This window comes from Eptatretus burgeri, chromosome 12 (assembly GCF_056783735.1).
Source record: "Eptatretus burgeri isolate ZD-2024b chromosome 12, Ebu_testis_v1, whole genome shotgun sequence".
In the NCBI taxonomy this organism is placed as follows: Eukaryota; Metazoa; Chordata; class Myxini; order Myxiniformes; family Myxinidae; genus Eptatretus; species Eptatretus burgeri.
The window spans coordinates 14,816,384-14,843,305 of NC_140972.1; the positions used below are offsets into that span (position 1 = coordinate 14,816,384).

At 42.7% G+C, this 26,922-nt stretch overlaps 1 protein-coding gene across 2 annotated transcripts; it reads right to left on the bottom strand.

Moving 5' to 3' along the window:
- Positions 1–62: 62 nt before the first annotated feature.
- Positions 63–24,279, bottom strand: LOC147015142 (CREB-regulated transcription coactivator 3-like). 2 transcript variants are annotated; one of them, XM_085849641.1, is made up of 3 exons: positions 23,831–24,276; positions 22,750–22,854; positions 63–970 (listed from the first exon to the last, which is right to left on the bottom strand). In XM_085849641.1, exons 1-3 carry the CDS (start codon positions 23,942–23,944, stop codon positions 938–940), a joined length of 252 nt encoding a protein of 83 aa, XP_085705767.1. In that variant the 5' UTR covers positions 23,945–24,276; the 3' UTR covers positions 63–937. The 2 variants fall into 2 exon arrangements, with proteins under 2 accessions (XP_085705767.1, XP_085705766.1); XM_085849640.1 differs by lacking the exon at positions 63–970 and adding an exon at positions 19,868–20,206 and having other exon boundaries at positions 23,831–24,279.
- Between the last annotated feature and the right edge of the window lie 2,643 nt (positions 24,280–26,922).

Below are 26,922 nucleotides of genomic sequence, written 5' to 3' on the forward strand. Positions count from 1 at the left end.
CATTCACCACCATCTCAGAACATCCCCCATCCAAAACCATAATTTTTTTCTAACCCCGATAACCCGCCCCAAGCCCACCTCTTTCCATTTCCAAATGTCCAGTTTTTCCTTCCTGAGAGTTCTTCTCCTCTACCCCTCATTCTTCCACACGTGTATTATTTGTCCAAGTTGCCCTCCATTCTGTCGCTCAACGCTCCCATCGGTGTGTTTCACCCCCTCTCTTTCTACTGTTCCTTTTGGTCTGTTACATCCTGATCTGTTCTGTGTTTAGTTCCTCCACCAGCCTCAACTTTGTTTACAACTGGATTAAAAAAGGACAGGAAGTAAACCGTAACTGCAACTCTTGTCTTGTTGGGAGCTTCACTGTGCAATGTATGGCAAGATAAGTAGTTACAACTGCAGATGGATAAAGTAACATTTGGATGAATGGACAAATTATGAGATGTCAAGAGATAAACATCCCCTTATACAGACAAAGCACGGAGCCATAGGGAAGTTGAGGATTTGATGATACTTGGGCAGTCAGGAAGCAGCTAAATAGATCAGCTCAAGGTCGCCATTGATGCACCGTGCCACTCCAGCATCTCTCTTCCCTGGTTGTATTGCAAGGGGGGAGGGAAGGCACTCCACCTCATAGATAAAAGGCCACGGCAAGGTGAAAGCATCTCGGCAGATGATTTACTGAAGCAGAGTGCAGACTTTGCACAGCACAAAGATTGCAAGCAGAAGCGGAGCATCACCAAGGTCACACCAAAACCTGGTTCTCCAACAAGGACTCAAGTAACAACACGACCTCAGCTCCAAGAAGCCAGCAGACTCCAACTTACCCAGACGGAAAGACACCGACCCTTCAAACGTAGCCAGCGTCTGAATCTCGGGAATGTGGCCGAAGCTGAATCCAGCAAGACATTCAATTTGCCACTCTCTTCTCGAACTTTCACACGACCAACCAAAGTCTGGATGACCTCACCTAAAAGACCAATCAGTAAGCAACATGCAACTTCTTGCACGTTTGTCATTCACCAGCGTTCCAATCAGTTATGACCACCTGACTCACACGTCCTATCTCCAGTCATGTATCACCATGCATGCAAGTATGCACACTCTGCCATAAATAAAAAAAAACTTACAAATATAAATCGACAATGTAGGTATCTGTGAAATTGTGTGTACTTGTTTTGTTGCCTGAAGATTTTTCCCAATTTGAGAAAAGCAGTTATAGTGGGGTAACTTAGCATAACAATTGTGCATTTTGTGAGGAAAGCACCAAATTTGGCACACTAGTAGCCTATCATATTATGAACAGATTTGGATATTGGGCCATCTCAATTTTTGATGGCAGTGGAAAATGGCTGCCACAGCCATCAGCGGCTGAATTTGAGATGGCCCAATATCCAAATCTGTTCATAATATGATAGGCTACTAGTGTGCCAAATTTGGTGCTTTCCTCACAAAATGCACAATTGTTATGCAAGTATGAATTATGCCAATTTGGATAATTGTTACAACATATGACTATTTGATGTGGTGTGTTTTTGATTTTACAATTACAATTTCTCCATTGAAAACAAACAAACACAAGTCTGGAGACGGCGATGGTTCACGAGCAATGTACACGGTCTGACTTTTTTATTTTTTGACCTTCGAGGGGACGCCACGGGCAAATTGGCGGGAATCGGGAAAAACGTAAATGATGAAAGTTGTAGTACTCGAAGAGCGCTACTTGCATACCAACTTTCATTCGAAACAGTTGAAAACCCTAGGAGCTCGATGCCCAATTTATTTATTTTTTTGACATTTTCTAAGTTCGTGACCTTGTGACCTTGACCTTGGGACGAAAATGAAAAATCGAGCTCCGTGGGGCCATTGGGCTAACCAAATACCGAAACCCCTGCCAGATTCGACAAACCCCCTCGGAGAAGATGCAACTTGAAACTGGCTACCCCCCTAAAAACACGTTTTTTGGGCGTGGCTCCGCCCATAATGGGCACAGCATGCCCATTCTAAGGAAAACACAACTAGATCATGGTACAAACCTCGCACCCTAATTTTATCAAGATCGGATCAAAACCCACGGAGCTATGCTCGGGACAGACAGACAGACACACACCCATAACGAATATAGTGGTCACTTTCTGACTTGTGAACCAAAAAACAGAAGTCATTTCAAATGAATATTACTCGCTGACACATTGCCAAAAGTGTCTTTCCGACTTGGCCGAACAAAAGAAAAGGTGGAAGTTAATTTGTATGCCACAAGCAGTGTTGAGAATTTTAATGACACCAAATAAATTTGGTGACGATGTGTGAAGAGGTGAGAGAGGGGGGATAGGAAAGGGGAAACACACCGTCACATTATTCATATCAATTGATATTTAAATTAGTGCAGGTGAAATTTAATGGATCAGGTTTGCGTGTATCGTAATCATCATTGTTATTATTATTATTATTATTATTATTATTATTATATTTCATATGCAGCCTGGGGCTTCTGGTTGCATCATTGCTGGGAGCACGACTGCTACTAATACAGTGCCCCCGATTTCCAGTAAGCTGGTCCTCATTTTACCAACCTCGGAAGGTTGACAGGCTGAGTCAACACACCTGGTGTTGTTTAACAGCATGACAAGGGCTCAAACTCAAGACCCTAAAATCTTAAAAGGTCGCCACCTTCACCGTTCAGCCAACACCAAGGCATAATGTAATCATGAAAACGAATCTCAATTAATAAATTTGCACTTGCATAACATGAATGTAACATTTTCCCCTCTATTCAATCTTAAATATTATGGTCTTTAAAGTAACAGAAAAAAAATAACAAAAAAAAAACCCAAGCTGCGACAATGCTCCCCATTGTTACCTACTTCAACATCACGATGCTCGTCAGGCCTAGTTACCTCCACCACCGAAGGTGGGTGCAGGTTAAGTTTTCACCACTGTCTGTCAGTGAACACGATATCTCAAAAAGTTGTGGATGGATTCAAACAAAATTTGGTGGACAGGTTGGATGAGTGACAAGGACAAATGGATTTTATTTTGGCAAAGATCCGGATAAGAGAAAAAAAAATTTCTTTTCTTAACTGTTAAAGTGATTCTTCAGCATCGAGAGATGGGACCAAAAACAATATATAGCACGATATCTCAGAAAGTTGTGGACGAGATGGTTAGGTGATAAGAACAAGACTATCCAATTTTGGTTCAGCTCCGGATCCAGATCCGTAAATTGTTCAGCCTGGTTTACAAAACGTAAACTGTTCAACCTGGCGGAGGTATGCGCTCTCCCAAGTGCCGTTGTAGTTATGTTTGTATCAGCAGTATGGGTATTTCCATTATAAACATGAAGACCAGGCATTTAATCACTATCATTTCAATCATTGCTACCTTCGTTGTCAGAGGACAAGGGAGCAACAACGGAGCAATTAGCCATAAATACATGTGCAATTCATTGTGGTTGTTTTATTTTTTTTTTTTCCATGGAAATTTATTCCATGTTAAAACTACTGACATCATTCAAAGCAAGGGTAGCTTGATTGGAACATACAAGTGGTCTTTGCGGTCACAAGTGGTCCTCAACCTTCCCTTCATGCCTCCCCACACCCATTATTTGTACAAGCCTCCCTCTATTTTGTCCTTCAACCCTGCCGTTGGTGTCACCGCATATATATATATATATATATATATATATATATATATATATATATATATATATATATATATATATATATATATATATATATATATATCATTCTGTTGCAGCGCTTCCAATGAGCCTTGACCATGTACACATAACACTGTCACCACCCAACCAAGTCCTCAAGCACCCCACCCCCTTCAATCCAGGTATTCAAACCCCAACCCAACCTGTTTCCAAATGTCTTCGTAGCAGATTTTTATTCTTTTAAAAGTTGGAATGGATGGTTATCCACAATCCACGGTTGAATAAAACAAGAAATATGTGGTGTAATCATCTGAGATGAGGGCTGTTAACAGGAGAGGACAAAGAGGCATAGTAGTTAGTTGTGGAGGGGTATTCGCAACTCGAGGTATTCCAGAGGGTTAGGTGGGTTCTGGCAGAAATATTGAGCCGTGGTGAATGGTGTTTTTGATGAAGAGAGTGCTGCCACCACCGGGTTTGGCCCATCAAAATGGAGGAAAAAGTAGCCAGGAATAGATACTTAGGAATGAGGAATGTCATATGAAAGGGAGAATACATTATTTGTAGAAGCAACAGTAACCTACAAGGAGAAATATCTCATGCTAGACCAGAGGTTCTCAACACACCCACTTCAATTATCAGCTGGAGTAGCACTGCTCACCCGATTAGACGGCTGAAAAACTTAAAGAGGAGTAGTAAACTTTAAAGCAGTTTTAGATCATTATAATTTGGCCTCAATCACAAATCAGATATGACAGGATAGAGAGGATATAGAACCAGGTAAAGTAATGGGAAAGGTTGGTAAATTGGCCGAGAGGTACGTACACTCGTCTCTAAACGGTCTAGCCTGGGTTTGAATCCCGACCTAGCTAGAAACTGACATCCAAACAAGCAGGGTGATTCATCAATGTGTGTGCCGTCCCTGGGAAGAACGTTAAACTGGAACTCATTTGCTGGCATTCGTTGGTGGACATAAGATCCCATGGCGTCATTCGTGAAGAGTCGGCGAGGTAGACCCTGAACAAAGTACAAATTCCTGCCTTAACTACTGCTGGGAGAGGGATGGCTAGCCTCTGAGCATGACTCCCTGCCAAGAAACTGCTTCAGCAGAACCAACACTCTCGAACACAGAGTGTGGTACATCGGATCGGAGTTCAATGGAAAACTTGAAAGCGAGTTGATTTCTAATTTTGGTGGGCTTATATTACACCCCCAGCCTCTGGATATCCTCAATTATCCCCTTGGGAATAATTACCCCTGTATGGGGAGAACCCCTGTGCTAGAACTTGGTGCCCTCTCATGTTTGAGGGAAGGAGAAATGGGTGCTGGATGATCGAGAGTGCAGGAGCATGGGGAGAGGGTGCAGATTAGGAGGACATCAAGAGCGAAGGGGAGATATGGGAGATGGGCAGTCGTGGTAATTGGAAAAGGAGCAAGATGGGGGGTGTGGGGATTGTGGTGGTGGTGGTGTGAGGCAAGACAAAGCAGGAGTAATAGAGAACGGGGAGATTGCTTAAACGAGCACAAGGCCAAACATCACAGTCCACGCTTACACTGCAGGGCTTGGTTTTAGATCTTGATTAATAGAAGCCTGAAGGAAGTGACGGCATATTCTGAAGGAGGGAGTGAGAATGTGGTAGTCGCAGGTGTTGAAATCATATTCCCTTATAACTAAATATAACTTGTTTCGTCAACACGAGGGCCATTACTTATTGAAAAATTTGAAACACCTTCTGATCGAGAGAGGGGGGGGGTGAAATGCCTCTAGCTGAGCTCGACATACACTCAGCAAGTGAGCCAGATGGCATGGGCACAAAAGTCTTCAAAGCATACTGTGCCAAGCTGACACCCGATTGGTTGCGTTCTTCAAAGGCCAAATTCTCCAAGAGACGCTTGACATTCCCAAGGAAGGCAGTCATTAGCCAGCGATAGTCTGACTTTTAAACTATATAATTGCAAGTTTGCACAACACATCGCAAGTCAGAGTAAGTTTTAGGTTCTGCTTGAAAGGAGGAAAAATAAATAAATAAATAAATACATAAATAAATACATAAATAAAAGCTTTTTCTTCCAGTAAACACAAAACTGTCAATTGAAGCTTCTTCAAACATCAAGCCATCTTCAATGGCGTTTGGATTTGATTCGTTCTCATCTCCCTCGTTATAAAGCTTCGCATAAACAAGACCGGCAAGCTCTCACAGGAAAGGTGGTCGTGGAAGAAAATGGGGATGGGGAGGGAATCTTGGTGGAGTGGTGTTAAAAACAGGCAGTGAAGTGTTGGTAAACAAATTTCATGATAAATACGTCAGCATCTGTGAAGCATTTAGAAACGATAATTCCAAGAAGAAATATTTTACAAGCAATACAGAATTCATGGAAAAAAAAAATACATCCAAGTTCCTTCATTGCTCATAGATCTGAGTTGGGTTGAAACTGATTGGAATTTCAAAACGCTGAGAGTACTTTTCCAAAACACGAGATCAATCCCAAAGTTGGAAGAATAAGGAAATTCTGGCTTGGAGTGCCTTCAAGATTTCAAACTCAAAACAGCATTGGAGAGGATAAGGGGGTGTGGGTTGCTGAGGAATGAATTCCTTCAAATGGACGCACACATCCACAAACATTGCAAGGCAGAACAAGTTGGCTTCAAACGTGCACACCACTATAATCCATGTTTAAAAGTACAACAAAACCTTCTCCAACTTATTTCAAATTGTATGGAAAATATATATATATATATATATATATATATATATATATATATATATATATATATATATATATATATATATATATATATATATATATATATATATATATATAAAAAACTTAAAAAACAAACCAATCCACAAAGCTCGTTTCACTTTCCACCTTGACACACTGCAGAAGGTAACAACATACTTAGGACAATAACCCTGGTGCTGGCTTAACGGTTAAAGTGACTGGCTTAAAATCTCAGGGTCTTGAGTTCGAATCCCCTATCGTGTTGTTAAATAACATCAGGTGTGTCGACTCAGCTGGTCATCCTTCCGAGGTCAGCAAAATGAGTACCAGCTTTGTGGGAGCAGGGGGGGCACTGCATCTGCGGCACAGATATGCTCCCAGCAATGATGCAACCAACAGGCAGAGGCTGCATATGAAATGATGATGACATTGACCAACTTAGCAAACGATAGATGACCAGCTCCTCAAAGCAAAATGTCACTGATGCTCCTTGGCTACCTCGAGACATTCATAAACAATGACAATGTTGTTATTTTTTTATTTCCATTAACCAAAAATTGAAGGTTTATGTGCAGGTGTATAAAAGTATTTGAAACGGAAGTTTCAAACCAGTCATAAAATAAAAAATAAAAAAATCACAATTCTATTAACAGTGTAAAAACTAAGATGATTCAAATGAATGGAAAATATTTAAAAAAAATGTGTGGCAGAAATAAAGAAAAGGGTTTTCTTTTTATTTTTTAAAGACTTAAATATACATTATACACACACATGCACTCACACGGGCGCACGGACGATGTACACAAACTACTGTTCCAAATTCAAACAGTAAAAGAAGAAACTACAACGCCACTCAGTAGAACGCACACCTCCACCAGGCTGAACAGTTTACGTTTTATATCCCACTGATAGGCGGGATCTACATCTGGAACTTCAACAAAATCAAATCGGCTTGTTCTAGTCACCGAACCAACTCATCCACCAAGTTTTGTCACAACTCGTCCACAACATTTTAAAATATTGTGCCATATATCGTTTTTTTTGGACCCATCTTTCAACGGTGAAGAATCGCTCAAAAAAAACTTCTCGTATCCGGATCCAGATCCGGATCTTCACCAAAATCAAATAAAGCCGTCCTTGTCACAGACCCAAACTGCCCGCAAAGTTTTGTCCACCTCCGTCCTTAACTTTTTGAAATATCCTGCTCTTTGAGATATCCAAATAGACAGACAAACGGCCAGACCCGGGGGGGGGGGGGGGGAATGAGAGCATAACCTCCGTCTACCTTTAGTGGCGGAGGTAAGGATAATGAAATGGGATACAATGATGCAGTGTGCTCTGTGGTTTTTCCCTGTGAAAGAACAATGCAGGGAATAATACAATTATCGTTTCTTTAACGTTTTGGATAATCAATTATATTCAAACATTAGGCCTCGAGTCTGCATCCATCTTGCAGTGCCAAAACTATCGTTCTTTGGGTCATTCAGTGTCAAATCAGCCAAAAAAATGAAATTCTGCGTGAAAAAAAAATAATAATAAAATGAAAAAAAAAAATCAGCCAAATTTATTAATTGAAAAAAATGAAATATGAAATAGGTGTGCTTTTGAAGTGGAAGCAATGTCAATAATTCCTAAGCTGACACCACAATGAGCATGCAGTAGTGTTTCATGGTCAGAATCTGTGTTTCTTTGATTACATTATTAATCTCATATCATAGAATTAAATTTGCACATAAACATCAAATTTATACCAAGTAAATACTTGTGTAAACCTTTGTATTCATGCAAAATATCATAAATGTGGGGTTTGAAGTTTTGAAGTAATCTATCGATAATTCCAGCAATGTGTGTGTGTGTCTGTGTGTGTCTGTGTGTGTCTGTGTGTGTCTGTGTGTGCGCGCGTCTGTGTGTGTCTGTGTGTGTCTGTGTGTGCGCGCGTCTGTGTGTGTGTCTGTGTGTGTCTGTGTGTGCGCGCGCGTCTGTGTGTGTGTCTGGGGGTGTCTGTGTGTGCGCGCGCGTCTGTGTGTGTGTCTGTGTGTGACTGTGTGTGCGCGCGCGCGTCTGTGTGTGTCTGTGTGTGTCTGTGTGTGCGCGCGCGCGTCTGTGTGTGTCTGTGTGTGCGCGCGCGCGTCTGTGTGTGTCTGTGTGTGCGCGCGCGCGTCTGTGTGCGCGCGCGCGTCTGTGTGCGCGTCTGTGTGCGCGCGCGCGTCTGTGTGCGCGCGCGTCTGTGTGCGCGCGCGTCTGTGTGCGCGCGCGTCTGTGTGCGCGCGCGTCTGTGTGCGCGCGCGTCTGTGTGCGCGCGCGTCTGTGTGCGCGCGCGTCTGTGTGCGCGCGCGTCTGTGTGCGCGCGCGTCTGTGTGCGCGCGCGTCTGTGTGCGCGCGCGCGTCTGTGTGCGCGCGCGCGTCTGTGTGCGCGCGCGCGTCTGTGTGCGCGCGCGCGTCTGTGTGCGCGCGCGCGTCTGTGTGCGCGCGCGCGTCTGTGTGCGCGCGCGCGTCTGTGTGCGCGCGCGCGTCTGTGTGCGCGCGCGCGTCTGTGTGCGCGTCTGTGTGCGCGCGCGCGTCTGTGTGCGCGCGTCTGTGTGCGCGCGACCGCGTGCGCGCGACCGCTGTTTCTCGACAACCACTGGTCCGATCTCATTGAAACTAGCCAGCTATATTGCTGAGGACCTGAGGATGTGCCTTTTCAAGGTTTGATATTAATCGGACAAGTGCTTCCCAAGTTATGGCCATTTATTTACCAACCAATGACATGACACGTTGCTGCGGCCATTTATTTACCAACAAATGACATGACACGTTGCTGCGTAGGCGTGGCTGCGTAGGCCGGTGCGCGGCCGGGCGCCGATGATGTTGGCGTACTGGTTACATGGCAGCGAATGTCATGGCAAGCAAAGACAGGGAGGTAAACCTGATTTTAATTTAGAATTTAATTAATTCTGTGTGTGTAAGTGTGGTTGTCGCGAGAACGCGAGAGCGAAGGAACGGCCTGTGTGGTTGTAGTTGCTGGCTCGCGGTTTGAATTTTTTTTTTTTTTTTTTGCACGTACGGCCATGCACGTACGGGCACGTGAGAGTGAAGGAACGGCCTGTGTGGTTGTTGTTTCTGGCATGCGGTTTGAAAGTTTTTTTGTTTTTTCTTTGTTTGCACGTACGACCACGCACGTACGGGCATGCACTAGTCCATCTATAATTCCAGCAATCTCGATGTGTCTGTGTATCTGTGTCTGTGTCTGCAACCACTGTTTCTCGACAACCACTGGTCCGATCTCATTGAAACTTGCCAGGTATATTGCTGGGGCCCTGTGGATGTGCCTTTTCAAGGTTTGATATTAATCGGACAAGTGCTTTCCAATTATGGCCATTTATTTACCAACCAATGACAAGACACGTTGCTATGACATCACGATTGACGTCACAATTCTTCGTCTTTTTCTTTTTTTTCACGATTGATGTCACAATTCTTCTTCTTCGTTTGATACGACGTCACAATTAACACTGGGGACCTAAGTATGTGCCTTTTCAAGGTTTGATATCGTTCTTGGACCACTCGCACATACGGGCACGCACATACGGGCATGCCTGTAAGTACGTCATCCATCAGATCCTTCAAAATCTGTTGGTTGCAAAATCTGTGATGGGTGCACGGGCATGCACTACAAAAGAAAACTACAAAATCTGTGATGGGTGTACGGGATTACGCACGTACGGGCATGCACATACGGGCCCGCACGTACGGTCACGCACCAGTTGACAAAAAATTAATCATTTCTAATGATTCTGCAGTCCCAAAAGCTACTTTTTAAAAAATATTTTTCCTTACAAACATATAGAAAAAAATTAAGATATTGTAAGGAAGTATGACTTAAGTGGAATCTCACAATATATAAATCAGTTTAGTAAAGCTTAAAGAAGTGTACCAAAATCATTTCCAAAGTTAGGCATGAAGCACAACTTTATCTTATTTAGGCTTTAAACTAATACATAGCCCTGTTGTAACTGCCAATGCTCATTGTTACATTTCATTATATCCTGGCAATTATAAAACTAATCACTGTTCACTTTGTACAATGGATCCAAGTACATTTGTCCAAACAATTTGATATGAAATTATGAAAAAAAAAGTTGAATCAGATATTGTACCTACATTTACAAATGGACTAGCATAACCCGCGCTCTGCACGACATGTTGGGGTGGGTGTGTTTGAGAAAGAAATTGATGCAGAGTATCAGTAGTAATTTTACTTTAATGCAGTAAGTGGAATACGATTTCACTGTTTCAGAACCATTTTATTTGCTTTTTTTGTACCATGCACCTCATATGGTCTTTGAGATAATGTAAGCCGAATATCACGTTACTCGAGCGCAGAACAAAGTTGAGGATAGCGCGACACAAAACCACAAACTCGGAAATAATATATAAGATGTAGACCTTCGTACAATGCAGACTAAGTATATTAACAATTAGATATGCAAATGAATATTTATAATGGTGATTATGATGATAAAATTATGTGTCTTAATTTGTAGTTGAGATTGGTGGCGGCCTTAAACTAAAATATCCTTTAAAAAAATGTGAGCCAAATTAAAGTAACTACATACTTGTTCTAACCAAAAAACACAACAATTTGATCATTGTGGTGCCAACTTATGAATGTTTGGCATGGCTTCCACTTCAAAAGCACACCTATTGCTTTTATTCTACATCTTTCATCCAACATGTTTTTTTTTTAAATAGTGGGCCTTTTCAAAAATCGTTTAAAAATAGAAGGGATTGAGAACAACTCTTGAATTTTCTACCACAGTTTGCCCTATGTATGTGTCTTTAAGTGACAAAAATTTAAAAGAGCTGTGTAACTGTCAACATGGTGAACACTTGGGGTAAAACCGGGGTAAATTTCAGTGTCGAGTCTGGAGCAAAGTTCAGACACCCATAGCAGCCAAGATTTTGCTCCAAAAGGTTTCAGTTTTCTTGTGTAAATGATCCAGTCACTAGATTATGTAAATCAGGCAACAAAATTCTTCATGATGAATAAACTGACTATATATGACCGTTTTTACAGCCATTTTTCCCTGCTGTGCAGGGGTTAGGCTTTTTTTTCTTGAGGCAATGTTTTTTTTTATGGCCGGATGCCCTTCCTGACGCCAACCCTGGTCGCCTCTTACGACACACAGGGATATGGTATACCTATTCTAACCGGGGCATGCACCGGGACCAGTACACTGGTACTCACTTCGCCGACCTCAGATGGATGACAGGCTGAGTCAACCCCTGGTGTTAATTCAGCAGCCAACGGGGCTTGAACTCAGGACCCTGGGATCCCAAGCCGCCACCCTAACCACTAAGCCAACACCAGGCTTGATGAATAAACTGACTGTTGGCAGCAATTTGAAAACTCAATTTTTTTTGACTGCATGTTACAAATCACTACTTTTGAGAGTACTTATCTTAAAAAGTATTTTAAGAAGAACATTTTTTATGTGAGATTCCAAAAGCCTCACTAATAGGCACCATTTGTGTGAATTTTTAGAACTCTGTAAAACTCTGGAATTTAGAGCCCTCCAAAAATGCTTCAGATACAAATCTGCAACTTGCGACTGCCAGAATTGAAACACCCCGAGGGTGTTTGTAGGGCTATATCTCGGACACTACTTGGAATTTTGAGCTATAACTTGGCAAACCTTCCTCATATATGTTAAGGAAGCTTTGAGAATTTTTTCAGAAAAATCTGAGGGGGTCACCGCAACCCCCGGCTGAAATGACACGGAATGACCCTTCATATCCAGCTTTTCGAGCAACGTGAATCGTGAATACAAGGAGAATATGCAATGCATTGATGAAAACATCTTCCGAATGTTTATCATCAGGGTGCCCGATAGAGAAGTCCAACTACACATGTAAACATGTACTACTTAAAGTACGCACTGTTACGCTTACCACAGTTCACCATCTGCATACGAAAAATGTTTACGACTTCCCACCACGCTCACTCACTCACTCGATCTCTCTCGTACGTCATCCACAAACGAAAAACCCACAGACACTTCATTATTTATACCACCGTAAAACTGAGAAACAGCGGCTCCCTTTTGGGAGCGATCGTACCTATGCAAGAAAGATCACGCGACATGCCATTGTCTTCAGTGACACGACCCTCTGTGAGCAAGAGCAAAGTTCCAAGGGCAGATTTTTGGTTATGGATATTTACCGACAGTTCTGGGATTTTTACCGGAATCTTAGGATTTAATTAAATCAGAATGCAAAATTTGAACCTCGAGTGAGTGAGTGCTAAGAAAGATCTGTATACCGCATTTCCTCGAATAAACACCACACCCCCTTCAAGAAACGTCGAAAAAGGTAAACACCCCACTTCCCCTGTGGGGCGGTTATTGCAGTCAAACAATTATACCTTTGTAATAAGATGGTGTATCTATTACTAAAAGGAGAAGCATCTGACAATCCAGCTTTATTCTCTGGTACCGTTATAGCGCCACCAGGTGGTGGAGGGCATCACAAGTCAGCTGTGAGGATGACTTGCGATTTTCCACTGTATATGTTGCCTAGTGTATGTGCTTTCCTGATCCGTGCAAGATGGAGGGATTATTATTCTCCCATAGGGGGTGGGGGTTTCACACAACTACCATCCTGGAATTCCTCACCTCATTCATTCCCTGGCATTCCGTTGGATTCAAACGTGTTAAAGCTCTGAATCAATAAAAACGAGACATCATCAGATATGCCTCCACCCACATCAAGTCTTTGCTTACTCTAACTTTGACTGAAAACCTCAAGACCAATTTACCTCAATATTTAGTCCGTACATGTGCATCATAGTTCATATCCCAACATCGATAACATTTTTAACCTGACACGACCTCTGACCTCTTGACCCAAAATCTAATCAGTCCATCTTTACATCATCATACATACTTGTACAAAGTGTGACTTAAATCCCTCCAGCTGTTATAAGTATCACATTTTTACATGACATGACCTCTGGCCTTTGACCTCTTGATGCCAAAATCTAATCAGTTCATGTTTGCATCATAATATAGACTGTACTTGTACCAAATTTGGTCAAAATTCCATCAATGTTTCACAAGTTAGAGTGGTAACAAAATTCTTATCTAACGGGACCAATGACCTTTGACCTCTTGACTCCATAATCCAATCTGTTTAACCACCACCGAAGGTGAAGGAGGTTACGTTTTCACCCCTTTTCTGTCTGTCTGTTTCTTTGTCTGTGTGCAGGATATCTCAAAAAGTTGTGGACGGATTCGGACAAACTTGGTGGACAGCTTGGGTGTATGGCAAGGACAAACCGATTCGATTTTGGTGAAGATCCGAATTTGGATACGAGAATTATTTAATTTATAAAAGTGATTCTTCACCATTGAGAGGTATGGCCAAAAGCGATATAGTACTGGCTTGCATGATATTTCAAAAATGTATTGGACCCGATATGTTCTCGTGGATCAGGCATTGCATGGAGAAGGTATGCGCTCCACCGAGTGCCCTTCTAGTCTTTAAATTATTATACATACTTGTACCAAGTTTGACTTGGATCACTTCAGCCATTCTTAAGTTATCGCGGTTACGAAAACCTATCACAGACGCACAAACAACCTGAAAACATCATGTCTCCGGTGATCATTTTCACGGCAGATATTGAAATGCAAAACAAATTTTTAGACCACACAAATGTCCATTCCATTTCATTTACAGCATACACGATATTCAGTAAAAATTAAAAAAAAATCAACATACTCTATCCACCCGAAGGGTGGATAAACTACAAGTATGGCATGTATGCATATTATAACACACACACACACACACACACACACACACACACACACACACACACACACACACACACACACACACACACACACACACACACACACACACACACACACACACACACACACACACACACACACACACACACACACACACCAATGTTGAACATTAGGCCCAAAAGTTTATATTGTGATGTTGACTGTCTGCATGTGAAAACTAGAACGTCACTCAGTCGAGTGCATACCTGCGCCAGGCTGAAGAAGTTACGTTTTGTCTCCCACCGATGGGCCGGATCTGGATCCGGACCTGAACCAAAATCGAATCTGCTTGTTTTTGTCACCTAACCAACTCATCCACGTCGTTTCGTCCAAATCTATGCATGATAACTATCGTTTTCAGCACAATCTTTCAATGGTGAAGAATCACTTAATTTAATTGTTTGTTTGTTTTTTTAATCTCGGTTTTGGATCTTGTCTTCACCAAAATTGAATCAAATATTCGTCACACACCCATCCTGTGCACAACTTTTTTATACATCGTTTTTGGCCTCATCTCTCATGGGCGACGAATTGCTTAAAATGACCGTTTTACAGCCATTTTTCCCTGCTGTGCAGGGGTTGGGCCTTTTCTTGAGGCAATGTTTTATGGCCGGATGCCCTTCCTGACGCCAACCCTGGTCGCCTCTTACGACACACAGGGATATGGTACACCTATTCTTACCGGGGCATACACCGGGACCAGTACACTGGAACTCATTTCACCGACCTCGGAAGGATGACAGGCTGAGTCAACCCCCTGGTGTTAATTCAGCAGCCAACGGGGCTTGAACTCAGGACCCTGGGATCCCAAGCCACCACTCTAACCACTAAGCCAACACCAGGCTTGAATTGCTTAAAATAGAAAATAATAATAATAAATAAATTGTAGGAGCCAAACTGGATCATGATTTTCAAAATCTAATCATTCCGTCCTCATCACACACCCAACGTGCCCACCAAATTTCGTGTGAATCCATCCACAACTTTTTGAGCTATCCTGTTCAGACAGACAAACACACAGGTGTAAAAACATAACCTCCACCCACCTTCAGTGATGGAGGCAATAATGTGGTGCAGCAAATTTCAGGGCAATTGGCCAAGGGGTAGGGAATTGTATAGAAAGCAAAGAAAACGATACGCACGCACACACGCACACCAAAACCCTAAGGGATGAGTTAAGATATTTTTCCACACTTGATGCAGTTCATAAAGTTTTGGTCAGCTCTGAATTCCCTGAGGGATCTTTGGGATGGACATTGAAATGCTATCTTGGGAAAGGGTTATGCACTTCAACCGTCCTAATAGTTTGGGTGTTGGGGGGGGGGATTAAGATGGGTGTCTGGCAACTGATGCCTCCTGCTACAGAGTACATGAAGGTAATTTGCTTAGACGTATCACAAAATAATTCCTTGTTAGTTTTCCCAAGTACATTCGAAAAGCTGGGAATACGTTCAAGAAGAAATTTACTTTACTGCAGCCATCACGAGATTGGTTATTCTATCTTAAGTTGGTGAACAACAGGGCTCGAGCATGGGGGGGGCATATTATCAATGCATGCAAGTAGTGTGAATCATCATTCTGCTGCAACCATATCAAAGGGGGAGAAAATGTATCTGAGTGAAGGTTACAGGCTAAGCACACCAAGGAAAGCAGAACATGTTACCGTGCTGATGGCACCAGTCTACGTTGAATATGGTCTACACTTCAATCTGTCCGCCAGTCAAACAAACTTGAAAATCATTCCAAAAAGGAAACTACCACGTCCCTAAAAACAAAAAGGACACAAGCAACAGGGACGAATAACTAACTTAACGTGTTCAGTAAGGTGGTGGAAAAGACAGCGATAAACCTCAGAAATTTTTTCTTTGTTTTTTTAGGTTATTTTATTTTTACACCCTTTAAAAACTATTATTTTGTTTCAATGTATTTATACTTGAACACTGTAGAACACAAATCGCCTTGTTTGGACGTCCAAAACCGCCAGGTTAGCAGTACTTGGACAAATAATTACGCCATCTCGACCAGTCAAATGTGCCGTGCACTCTGAGGGTGGAATTGACAGAAGGTTCAGCTCTGGACTGTTCCGTTGAACACAGCTAATATAGATCATGCTCAGAACGGGAAAGCAAGAGTTGAAAAGACCCTTCCCATGCCCTTTTTCTCCAGAATGGATGAGGTAAGGCATTATAGGAGCTCTGTAGTTGCTCCATAGTAGGCCAGTTCTATCAAACACCATTCCATTCCATCACCAATCCTTGTTAGGTAGGCTATATCTATAAGTAATTACATATTGTGGGATTATTTGGGGATTGGGAGGGGGGGGAGGACAAAGGTGTACCATCAGTGGAGAAACACTTTCTGCTTTCGACCACGTTAAAAGTGTACATGTTTTGGTGGTCTGATATACGAGTACTACTGCTTCTTCTTCATGGTATAATTATTCCCACAATGTGTGTTTGGCCAGGGAACGCTTGTTTGGCCCAAGGCTTTCACTAAGTTGCTGGCGAGGCCTGACGTTCGACTGAGGATGCAGGAATTTGTAATTGGTTCAGGGTGCTAGCGTCAACTCACACCTCGAGCTGGGTGTGCTTTTGTGTTCTCGGCTCTGCGGTTTTTCCCAAGTTTGGTGAATGTCGACAAATTATAGATTCCAGTTGTAATCAATGGTGGAGATTGGTATTTTCCTGGAGTAGACCAGTGTGGTGACAGTAATCTAACCAAAATTCCTGACAGTGTACAATGAAAAATTTCATGAGCTCAGCCGAATGCAATCTTTAAAATAAACTAGAGGGGGGAGCACTCCGGAGAGTGCAAAACCTCCGCTGCCAATACTGCTGGGTCCACTCAAGTGAACCTTATATCTTATTCATTAAATGTCAACAGTGCTGAGAGTTATAGTTCTTTTCTCCAAAAAAATTTTTTTTTTTTGGGGGGAGGGGGGGGTTGGGAATCACTTTAAACATGTAAAAATGCAAAAAAAAAAAAAAAAAAAAAGATTGAAATTTTGTTGAAAAAAAAGTTGCAAAAAATTTTTTTTCTCTAACAATTTTTTGGGGGGGTGGGAAATCACTTAAAACATGTAAAAATGCAAAGAAAAAACATTTTTCTCAAACAATTTTTTTTGGGGCGGGGGGGTTGGAAATCACTTAAAATATGTAGAAATGCAAAAAAAAAAAAAAATAGTTTTTTCTCTAAATTTTTTTTGGGGGGGTTGGAAATCACTTAAAACATGTAGAAATGCAAAAAAAAAATTCTCTTATCTTTTGGGGGGGGTAAAAAAAAATTGGGGGGTGGAAATCACTTAAAACATGTACAAATGCAAAAAAAAAATTTTTTTTTCCTCAAATAATTTTTTTTTGGGGGGGGTCCAAGTCCAAAATTTTAATGGCATGATCCTTGGACCATACCTAACCCCCCCCCCACCAAGTTTCGTCGAAATCCGTCGAGGAGTTTTTCCGTAATACTGTTCACAAACAAACAAACAAACAGAAAGCGGTGAAAACAGTAACCTCCATCCATCTTCGAAGATGGCGGAGGTTAATAAATAAATAAATTGATTAATCTCATGCTGAAATAATTATGGAAGTCATCTTGAAAATAGTGGAATGCTTTGGGCGTTAATTAACTCCCACTTGAAAAGTTAGTACCCTGACAAATGTAAATGACTGAAAAAGTGCAAGCTATTAAATCGCCAGCACCTGCATCCTAATTCTAATATCCGAGTCATGTTGTGCCTCTTGCACAAGCCACGACTTTGTACAAACCAAAACGTCGTATTGAATGCATAATCGAGTCAATTTATGACAATTTCAACAAAATTGTCACCCCTTGTTTTATTTTTCACCTTCCATGTTATGTCATAAACTTACTCACACCCTCAGATATCTTCCTACAAGGTGATCGACAAGAACCAAACCTTGATGGTTTCTCCTTTCTCAAGATCAGTTGAATGAGCTATACTGACAGAGATCAAAATGCATCAAGATGCTTCTAAAATTAGGCCTCCAGAGACTTCGGAAAAAAAAAAGAAGCTTTTACAATGCATCATACTGTTGCGGATCAGACTTATGGGATAAATGAGCTGACATTATAATGATTTCCTTTGTAAATGTTTTGGATAAGAGTGGCGTATTTGGGAGAGCGTGAGGCATACTGAGATTCTTTTGGAAAAGTGCTTCGTCATTCCCTCCATTTTGACTATCTCATCCCACTTGTCCTCCTACCGCTCATATCTTTGCTCCTCTCCTCTGCAATCTGTTCAGTCGATGTTTTCCTTTGGCCCTGAGGCAGTACGAGCTGTGGCATGGACATTTTTATCTCTCTGTCAGGACACCTTGAATGCAATAACCTGTCCCCCCCCCCCCTTCACCACAATCCTCCCCTCCCTCCCAAATAATGACCTGTCCTCTGGCAGTGCTGTCTTTCCCCTTCCATCAGTCTCTCATCACCCTGGCGTTTAAAAGCAAGTCATTGGTTCACTCGGATTATTCTAACAGCTTATTGCCACGGGTGGGATCTGAGACTGCGCTTCACGTCCACATTAACCTGCAGACGTGGGACATATTGACCCCTTCTTGCCTACTGGACATGCGCCAGTCTCAGAGACTGCACACCCGTAACAACATCCTTTGACAATAGTTTTGTCCTCGGAAGTCTTTCTGAATATTTAAGAAGGAGACCTCAATTTCCTCAAAAGGATCCACCGATTCCAATTTGTACTTTATTTAGTGAAATTTCACTGTGATAAGACACGACACATATCTTGGCAGCGAATGATGCTACTTGACAAGCAAGCCTACAGCTACCATACAGCTATGTGCAATGTGCTCGGATAGCGATAGTTCTGTGCGGTACACTTCCACCAATTGATAAGTCTCGGTATTCCGATCAATTACAATAATCTTACCACATGTGGGCGCTATCACCTTTTTGTGTGCAACAGCTGACGAGCACTTCGGGCCTCATTACCTATGTGCCGTTCCCATACGACCTCTTGCCCTTCTGACGCTCTGGTATAAAATTTTTGATATTTGACCTTTTAACCCTGCAACTCTGTGTAGATCACAAGTTTGCTCTCGACAAGGAAAGCACAACAACCTTGTCAATCTTTTTCTTCAAAAATGGCACTCGGTATAATTATTTTTAAAAGGCATATCAACTTGTTAACTAGAGGGGGAGCACTCGGTAGAGTGCAAAACCTCCGCCGCCAATACTGCTGGGTCACTCAAGTGAACCTGATATCCTATTCATTCAATTTGACGTCAACAGTGCTCACAGAGTTATAGTTTGCAACTTTCCCTTTTACATACTCAATTGATTCATCATAACTAGATTCCTTGAGACAGAAATTGATTCTACGGGGGTATATCCACCTGAAGTTCCAAAATCAGCCGCAATTATAATTTTGGCACGTTTTTTTTGTTGGAAATCACTTATAACATGTGGAAATGCAAAAAAAGAAATCGAAATTTTGTTGAAAATAAAGTTGCAAAATTTTTTTCTATAACAATTTTTTTTTGGGGGGGGGTTGGAAATCACTTAAAACATGTAGAAATGCAAAAAAAAAAAAATTCAAATATTTTTTCAAATCGGCCGCCATCACGGCCATATTAGATTTTGGACAAAGTCCAAAATCTAATGGCATGATCCTTGGACCATACCTAATCCCCCCACCAAGTTTCGTCGAAATCCGTCGAGTTTTTTCTGTAATACTGTTCACAAACAAACAGAAAGGGGTGAAAACAGTAACCTCCATCCATCTTCGATGGCGGAGGTTAACGAGAGTCTGTGATCACCATGTATGAGCAATAACTTATGCAAATTAGTGGGTGTACTTTTTATTCGTTAGATAACGATTTTCATCCACTCATGACTCATGGCTACCATGAACCCAGAGAGATATCCGCCCCCTCTCGATAAAACACCACCTTTCGGAAAGCAAAGGCAAAGGAGCATCAAGTAAAAGCAGCAAGTTCAAACCAACTTCAGCCTGGATGGAATGCAAAGAACATCGGAGGATCAATTAAAATCATATTTGATCTGTTAGATTTGCACACACCCTTTCTCTGCAAATAATTAGACGTGTCCAACGAAATTAAACGACACTAACAATTACTGCTTGGCTCTCATGCATCTTATAGAATTTAAATTGCAAACAGAGCATACAGAGCTCTTCCCCAAAAGATAACTACCGCAAAGTCGACGGCACACCATTGCAACTCACCAAGCTTCCCACCAAAACCAACGTTGAAAGATGGCAAAACATTCCACCAGGAATGACCAAACATCAAATTCTGAGTAAAGTTTTTATTTTTGCCTGTTTTGCCCCCCCCCCCCCGCACGAGTCCCACCACCCAGGGCATGAACCGGCTGTCAAATCCCAAAAAAAGTCACATATTTGAGCGTCACCCCCCACAACCCCCCCCCCCACCTCCCAATGTCAATTGCATATCCAGAGTTTCATTAAAAAATAAATTTTTTAAAATGTCTCCATAATTGCATTTCTTTTAGCATTTGACCTTTTAACCTTGCAACAGGGCCCCAATGGGGCAGCACCAAAAATGAGACTGCTCACACATTCTTGTGATCATAATTACCAAGTTTGATGGATTTCTGGCCAACCGCTTAGGAAGAGATAGCGTGATGGACTGATGGACAAAGATTGATTACATACCCCCCCCTCCCTCCCCCAACCCCTTGATTTTATACTTTTAAGCGTGGGAAACGACCATCCAGTGCCCCATGACTCCTTCCCTATCCCCAATCATTGCTGTTGAGATGTTTTAGATCACATCAGTATTCAGTTTTATCAAGAAAAACACACCCAGAGAGTTTAAGCGGGACAAAAAGTACAAGCAGAGATGCATGCTGTGAAAGGACAGAGCAGAGAAGGCGAGACTCCCCTTCTCCCAAAATAAAACGAGCAAAGTTAAATCAGCATAGTTTAAATGATCACCTCTTCAATAATCAACTTTTCATTTGAACCATTGCTAAATAATCAAACAACCTCACTCTTCTTACTCCAAACTGCAATGTTTGTCATGTCAAGCTATTCCCTTGGGTCCTTCGATAACATCTCATCACCATCTGCCCATCACCATCTCACATTCTCATGAGAGTCTCCGAGATTCCCTCCTGACTTTTACTAACCTGGGTTGACTGCCAACCCCGTTTTCCTTCCAATCTCCGAAAAAACCCCGATGCGTCTCGACATTTTTGGCCACTTGCTCTCCACTACTCCTCTGTCAGCTATCAACCTCGATCGTTTTACTCTTCCGTGAGCAGAGTTAGACTCCTGCACAGAAGAAAATAAGAGCTTTCCCACAAAGGTAACCAGACCAAACCGATTTCAACTTCCTTAGTCATGTAAAATATGTCATGCTGCAGTAAAAATATGCTCAAACACATTAAAATAAACAGAGCACCAAATAAAACTTGAGAAAGTATTATTTGTTTAGAAGAAGTAGGATCTGTTGTTGTTGTTGTTGTTCAACAGAGCCAATTACAAATTGCAAGACAAGATGAGCAAAATAAATAAATAAATTACATTTGAGACATCAGCAACAAAATGTACTCCAAGAGGGTGGTTAGGAAAAGGTGGAGTTTGGTCATGTGACATACAACTCGCATCTGGTCCAATTTCACATTTTTGAAACGAAATGACGCAATCACAGCACTTACATAGAAAGCTTTGGTGTGTCTAAAATAATAATAATTAAAATACACGTCTGCCGAGAACACAAGTATCCACAAGAAGCCATTAGCAAATTGAGAAAAACATTTATTCCCTCTCCCCCACCATACCACCCACAGACACCGCTTCCAGCGACGAGCGGTAGTTCGTCGCAACACTAAATGCCAACAAATGCTGCCCAACCACCGGACAAGTCAATGACGTCAGAAGCCAATGAGACTGCATTCTTACCAGGTCAGCATCAAACCAACGACACACCATGGCAACACGTATGTGTGGGTGCATATCATATATATATATATATATATATATATATATATATATATATATATATATATATATATATATATATATATATATATATATATAAACACATATACACACACACAGTGTGTGTTCAGTTGTGTGTGTGCATGTTGCTGGCCATCTCCACACATGGGTGGGTTTCAGGAGGTGGAACAGAGATGTACTATGGGTGTGTTCAGTTGCCAAGCCAGGCGTTCCTTTTGAACGGTTCCGAATGGAGTGCTCATGCCACTTAGCGAATGCTCTGCAAAGATATTTGGTAACTGAACACACCCCTGGCCTCAAAGTATACACCTCCACGTGTATGTGGGTTGTTGGTCGTTATCTCCATATGCGGGTTTCAGGAAGAACGGAGCCCTCTCAGGTCTCAAAGTATCCACCTCGGTGTGTGTGTGTATATATGACACACTACATAGTCCCTTTCCTCCACACGTCATCATACCCATTAATTATCGTGGATACACATAAACACACTTTGGTGGAGCATCAACATGATGAGGTGTGAAGATAATTAACTGACAGCACACGTGTACCTGCATGTCTGGGTTGTTCACCATCTGATTGACATTGGGAAGCGAGCCGCCATAGTACTGCCCCCTGCTCTGCACGAGCTGCAGCTGCTGCGACTTGAACTGCATCTTGAAGGTGCAGCGGATAAAAGGAGAGGGGAGAGGGGAGGTTGGGAGGGAGGGAGGGAGGGATTAAAAAAATTAAAATAAAGTAAAAGTGTAAAACTCACTCAACACTGTTACGATACTTTAAAAACAAAAACAGAACTACTCTCCCAATCCCCGAGTACAGTACATGCGATGCAGCTACAGAGTGCACTGCGCCACGACTACCCAGAGCCGACTTGGCGGCTGTGCCCGACCCCCCGCACGGCAACCTTTTGGAAGGACGTTAAAGTTAGCTGTGCCTTCGCTGCCTCACCATCGGCTAAGTTTCCGTCGCTGCACCACGAACTTTGGCTTTCAGCCCAAGTAGGGAGGCCCTGGGGTGGAGGCGGCGGCGGCAGGAAGGACCGACATTCGGGGGGGGGGGTTGAGGTTGGCGAACCAGACGTAGAGGATGAGTCGATGGGGGAGAAACAAGGGCTCGTTGGGGGTTTTCAAAATTAATCGCCAGACAATATAAAAGGGTCAAGGATACGATCAAAGCAATCCTGGTAAGGATCTCCCCACGGAGATAAACACACATGGCACGTTTCCACGGGACAGGTCCACCGGACGGATCGGGTGCGTTCGGACTTGTCGTCCAATCAAAAGGCAGGAAACTCCCGGAGAGCCCGAAACGCGGGTTTCTCACTGGACCGAGCCGCCCAGCACGCCCACTGTACGGCGGGGAACGGAGCGACGTCGGCGATCAATAAAACACACGTACCTGCGGATGTTCCAGCGTCAAAAGCGCGTCGTACTTACACACACACGCACACAAGATCCACCTGGTCCACATATTCGCGTACGCAGAGTTCCCGTAAACGACGACCGGGGGGGGGGGCACGCGACGTTGGCACGAGGACAGGGGTGAGGCGACATCGACGTGGGGGGCGGGGGGGGCCGGGACGCCGGTACCGCCGCAGGAAGAGAGAAGAGAGAACGAGAGAGGAGTTCTCACGGCTCTTTTGATGGTGATCTCTCGCATGACCTCCTCAAAGGCCGCGGTCTCCTCAGCCTGTTTCTGCGTGTGCAGCGCGATCTTCTCGGCGAACTTGCGTGGGTTCGCGGCCATGACGGTCCCGGGGCCGCGCGGGTTCCGACAGCGAGCCCGGCGAGCCCTCAGGAGACCAAGCGGGGACGCTCACGCAGGGAGAGACAACACACTTGGAGCGAAACAGCCGCGTAACTCGAGCGTCGACTCTCACATCGACTCGGCCAGCGGCTCATCGGGAGAACACGGCCGAGGGAGAATCTGCGAGTTTCCTGGGCAAACCTGAAGGAGCCGAATTGGGCCGCGGGTGGGGAGGGAAAGGGAGGGGGAGGGGGGCAACGGCGTTGCCTGTGCCCAACAACACTTAAGATTCGCTCAGCGAACCAGCAAAATGGCGGATCGCTTAAAGGGCGGGGCTTAATTTTGAACTCCTCCCCCCCCCCGCTCCTGGGCGGGGCCAACATTTTTAATTTCCTTCTAGGTTCACATTAATATTCGTTTTCATTGCAATTGAAAGCCTTGCGTTCGTTACGAGTCATAATACGTGAGGTTATACAAGTAAACGTACTCTCAAAAGTGAAACAGCCGATCAAGTCTCAAAGACGACGTGAACAGTGGGTCCAAAACTAATAAACTCTGATATAAATATGACACCGCCCAGCAATGGGTGGTGAGAAGTTTAAAAAACATTCAGTATAGTGGAGAACGAGCTCAAATGAGCTGAGATCCTCGTCCTCTTAATGATGACGTCATAAAAACGAATATGACGTCATTGTGATCAATTATCTCTGCTAATGCCCGGCTTGATTCCCGGAAACAAAATTCAAACAACTTGCCGAGTTTCGGAGATAATGGTATCGGCGATTTCCATTAGCGGCGATTTCCATTAGCGGCGATTATTATGACGTCAACTTTTTTTTCTAGGAAGAATTTCCAAAATCGGAGATGGTTAGTGCCTGCGCGTGGGCTTTCTGCATATACATGGCAAGTTTCACGAACATCCGATGAAAACTCTGGGTTGTGAAATAAAAAATGTCAAAAAATAGGAATGACGTCATAAAAATTGATATGACGTCATAGTGATGTGTCATATGTGCGGTAATTCATCTCTGATAATACCCTGTTCGATTCCCGCAAACAGAATTCAAAAAGCTTGCCTTGTTTCGGAGATAATTTTTTCGGCGATTTCCATTAGCGGAGATATTTTGACGTCATAACTATTTTTCTCGGAGGGATTTTCAAAATCGGAGATGGTTACTGTCTGTGCAGGGTATTTTTACATATATAAGCCAAGTTTCAGGAAGTTTCGATGAAAACTGTAGGCTGTGAAACAAAAAAGTCCACAAGAACAACAACGTGAGTAAGACTTAGAGATCCTCCACGAGGATCTAAAAAGAAATTCAGCGAATGCGTTGATATTAAATACTATTGATAATAATAAGAAGAACAACAACAACAACACAACAACCATATTCTTTTCGCGCCATCAGGTAGATCGATCGGGTTGCCGAGGCAGTTTCATTGGCTGGAGCAATGCTTCGACCTGACGTGCCATGACAGTCCCGAACGTGCGATACCTTGGTCGTTCAAGGATCAATGGAGCACGATGACTGGCTTTGTGATCGTTTCCCTTCATCTGCAGAGGAATCAGTCAAGGCGCTGAAGAAGATCATGTATAGACCTCGGCAGATGACCGCACTCTCAAACTGTCCAAGGAGGTCCTGTGGACCCATTTTGGCTGCAGTTGATAAAAGAGCATCCAACCATCTCTGATCGTGTCGTTGAAGCACATCATACCTTAATTGGGAAGTGAGCTTCTCAACATTGACGATTATCAAGAACAACAAGAGGTCATGTCTGAAGACCCTAGATCAGGAACTTCATGGAGCTATCTCCAGCAGAGAACCAAACATAGCAGAAAGCACCTATGTTCCTCAACACAGGTGCAAGTTTCTCATGAGTACCAAATGAAAGTTCTGAAATTAAATTTCTCCCTTAATTGCTTCTGGGAACAGTTTTACTTTTCCTTCCGATGATGAGTGGGTGATGAAAACATAACACTCATTGAAGTGGTCGAAATTTGTTCGGTGTGCCATGAGGTTGTAATTCTTTCGGTATGCCATGAGGTTGAAATTGGTTCGGTGTGCCGTAAGGTTGAAATGGGAGAAACTGGTTCGGTGTGTTGCGAGGTTGAAATGGTACAAATTGGTTTGGTGTGTTGCGAGGTTGAAATGGTAGAAATTGGTTCGGTGTGCCATGAGGTTGTAATTCTTTCGGTATGCCATGAGGTTGAAATTGGTTCGGTGTGTTGCGAGGTTGAAATGGTACAAATTGGTTCGGGTGTTGCGAGGTTTAAATGGTAGAAATTGGTTCGGTGTGCCATGAGGTTGTAATTCTTTCGGTATGCCATGAGGTTGAAATGGTAGAAATTGGTTTGGCGTGCCGCGAAGTTGAAATGGTGGAAATTGGTTTGGTGTGCCGTGAGGTTGAAATGGTAGAAATTGGTTTGGTGTACCATGAGGAATCTCAAATATGTGCCCTGAAATAAATAAGGTTGAGAGCACTAAACAAGGGGACAACCCTGGACTGGTCGCTCCTCCGACATAGGATTACTCGAATGAGTCATTTTTGATAGATCTGGGATTCATTTCACAAACATCCGAAGGATGACAAGCTGAATCAACCCACCTGATGTTATGTATGGTATCACAGGGGTTTGAACTCAAGACCTGAACCATTAAACTACCACGAGGCTTAAAAATAAAATTTAACTCACAACTAATGACATCACGTAGCCGTACTGCATTGCTTACTCCACGATAATGCTTGAGCATGCAAAATGGGTGTGGAAACGTTTCTGATTGACAGCTTGTAGATTTCCTCTTTCCTCAATGTTTCAAGAAGATAGCAAAAATGACAGTTATATATACTGTGTATATGTGTATATATATATATATATATATATATATATATATATATATATATATATATATATATATATATATATGTAATGTGTATATGTAAAAACTTGTGTGTGTCTATATATATATATATATATA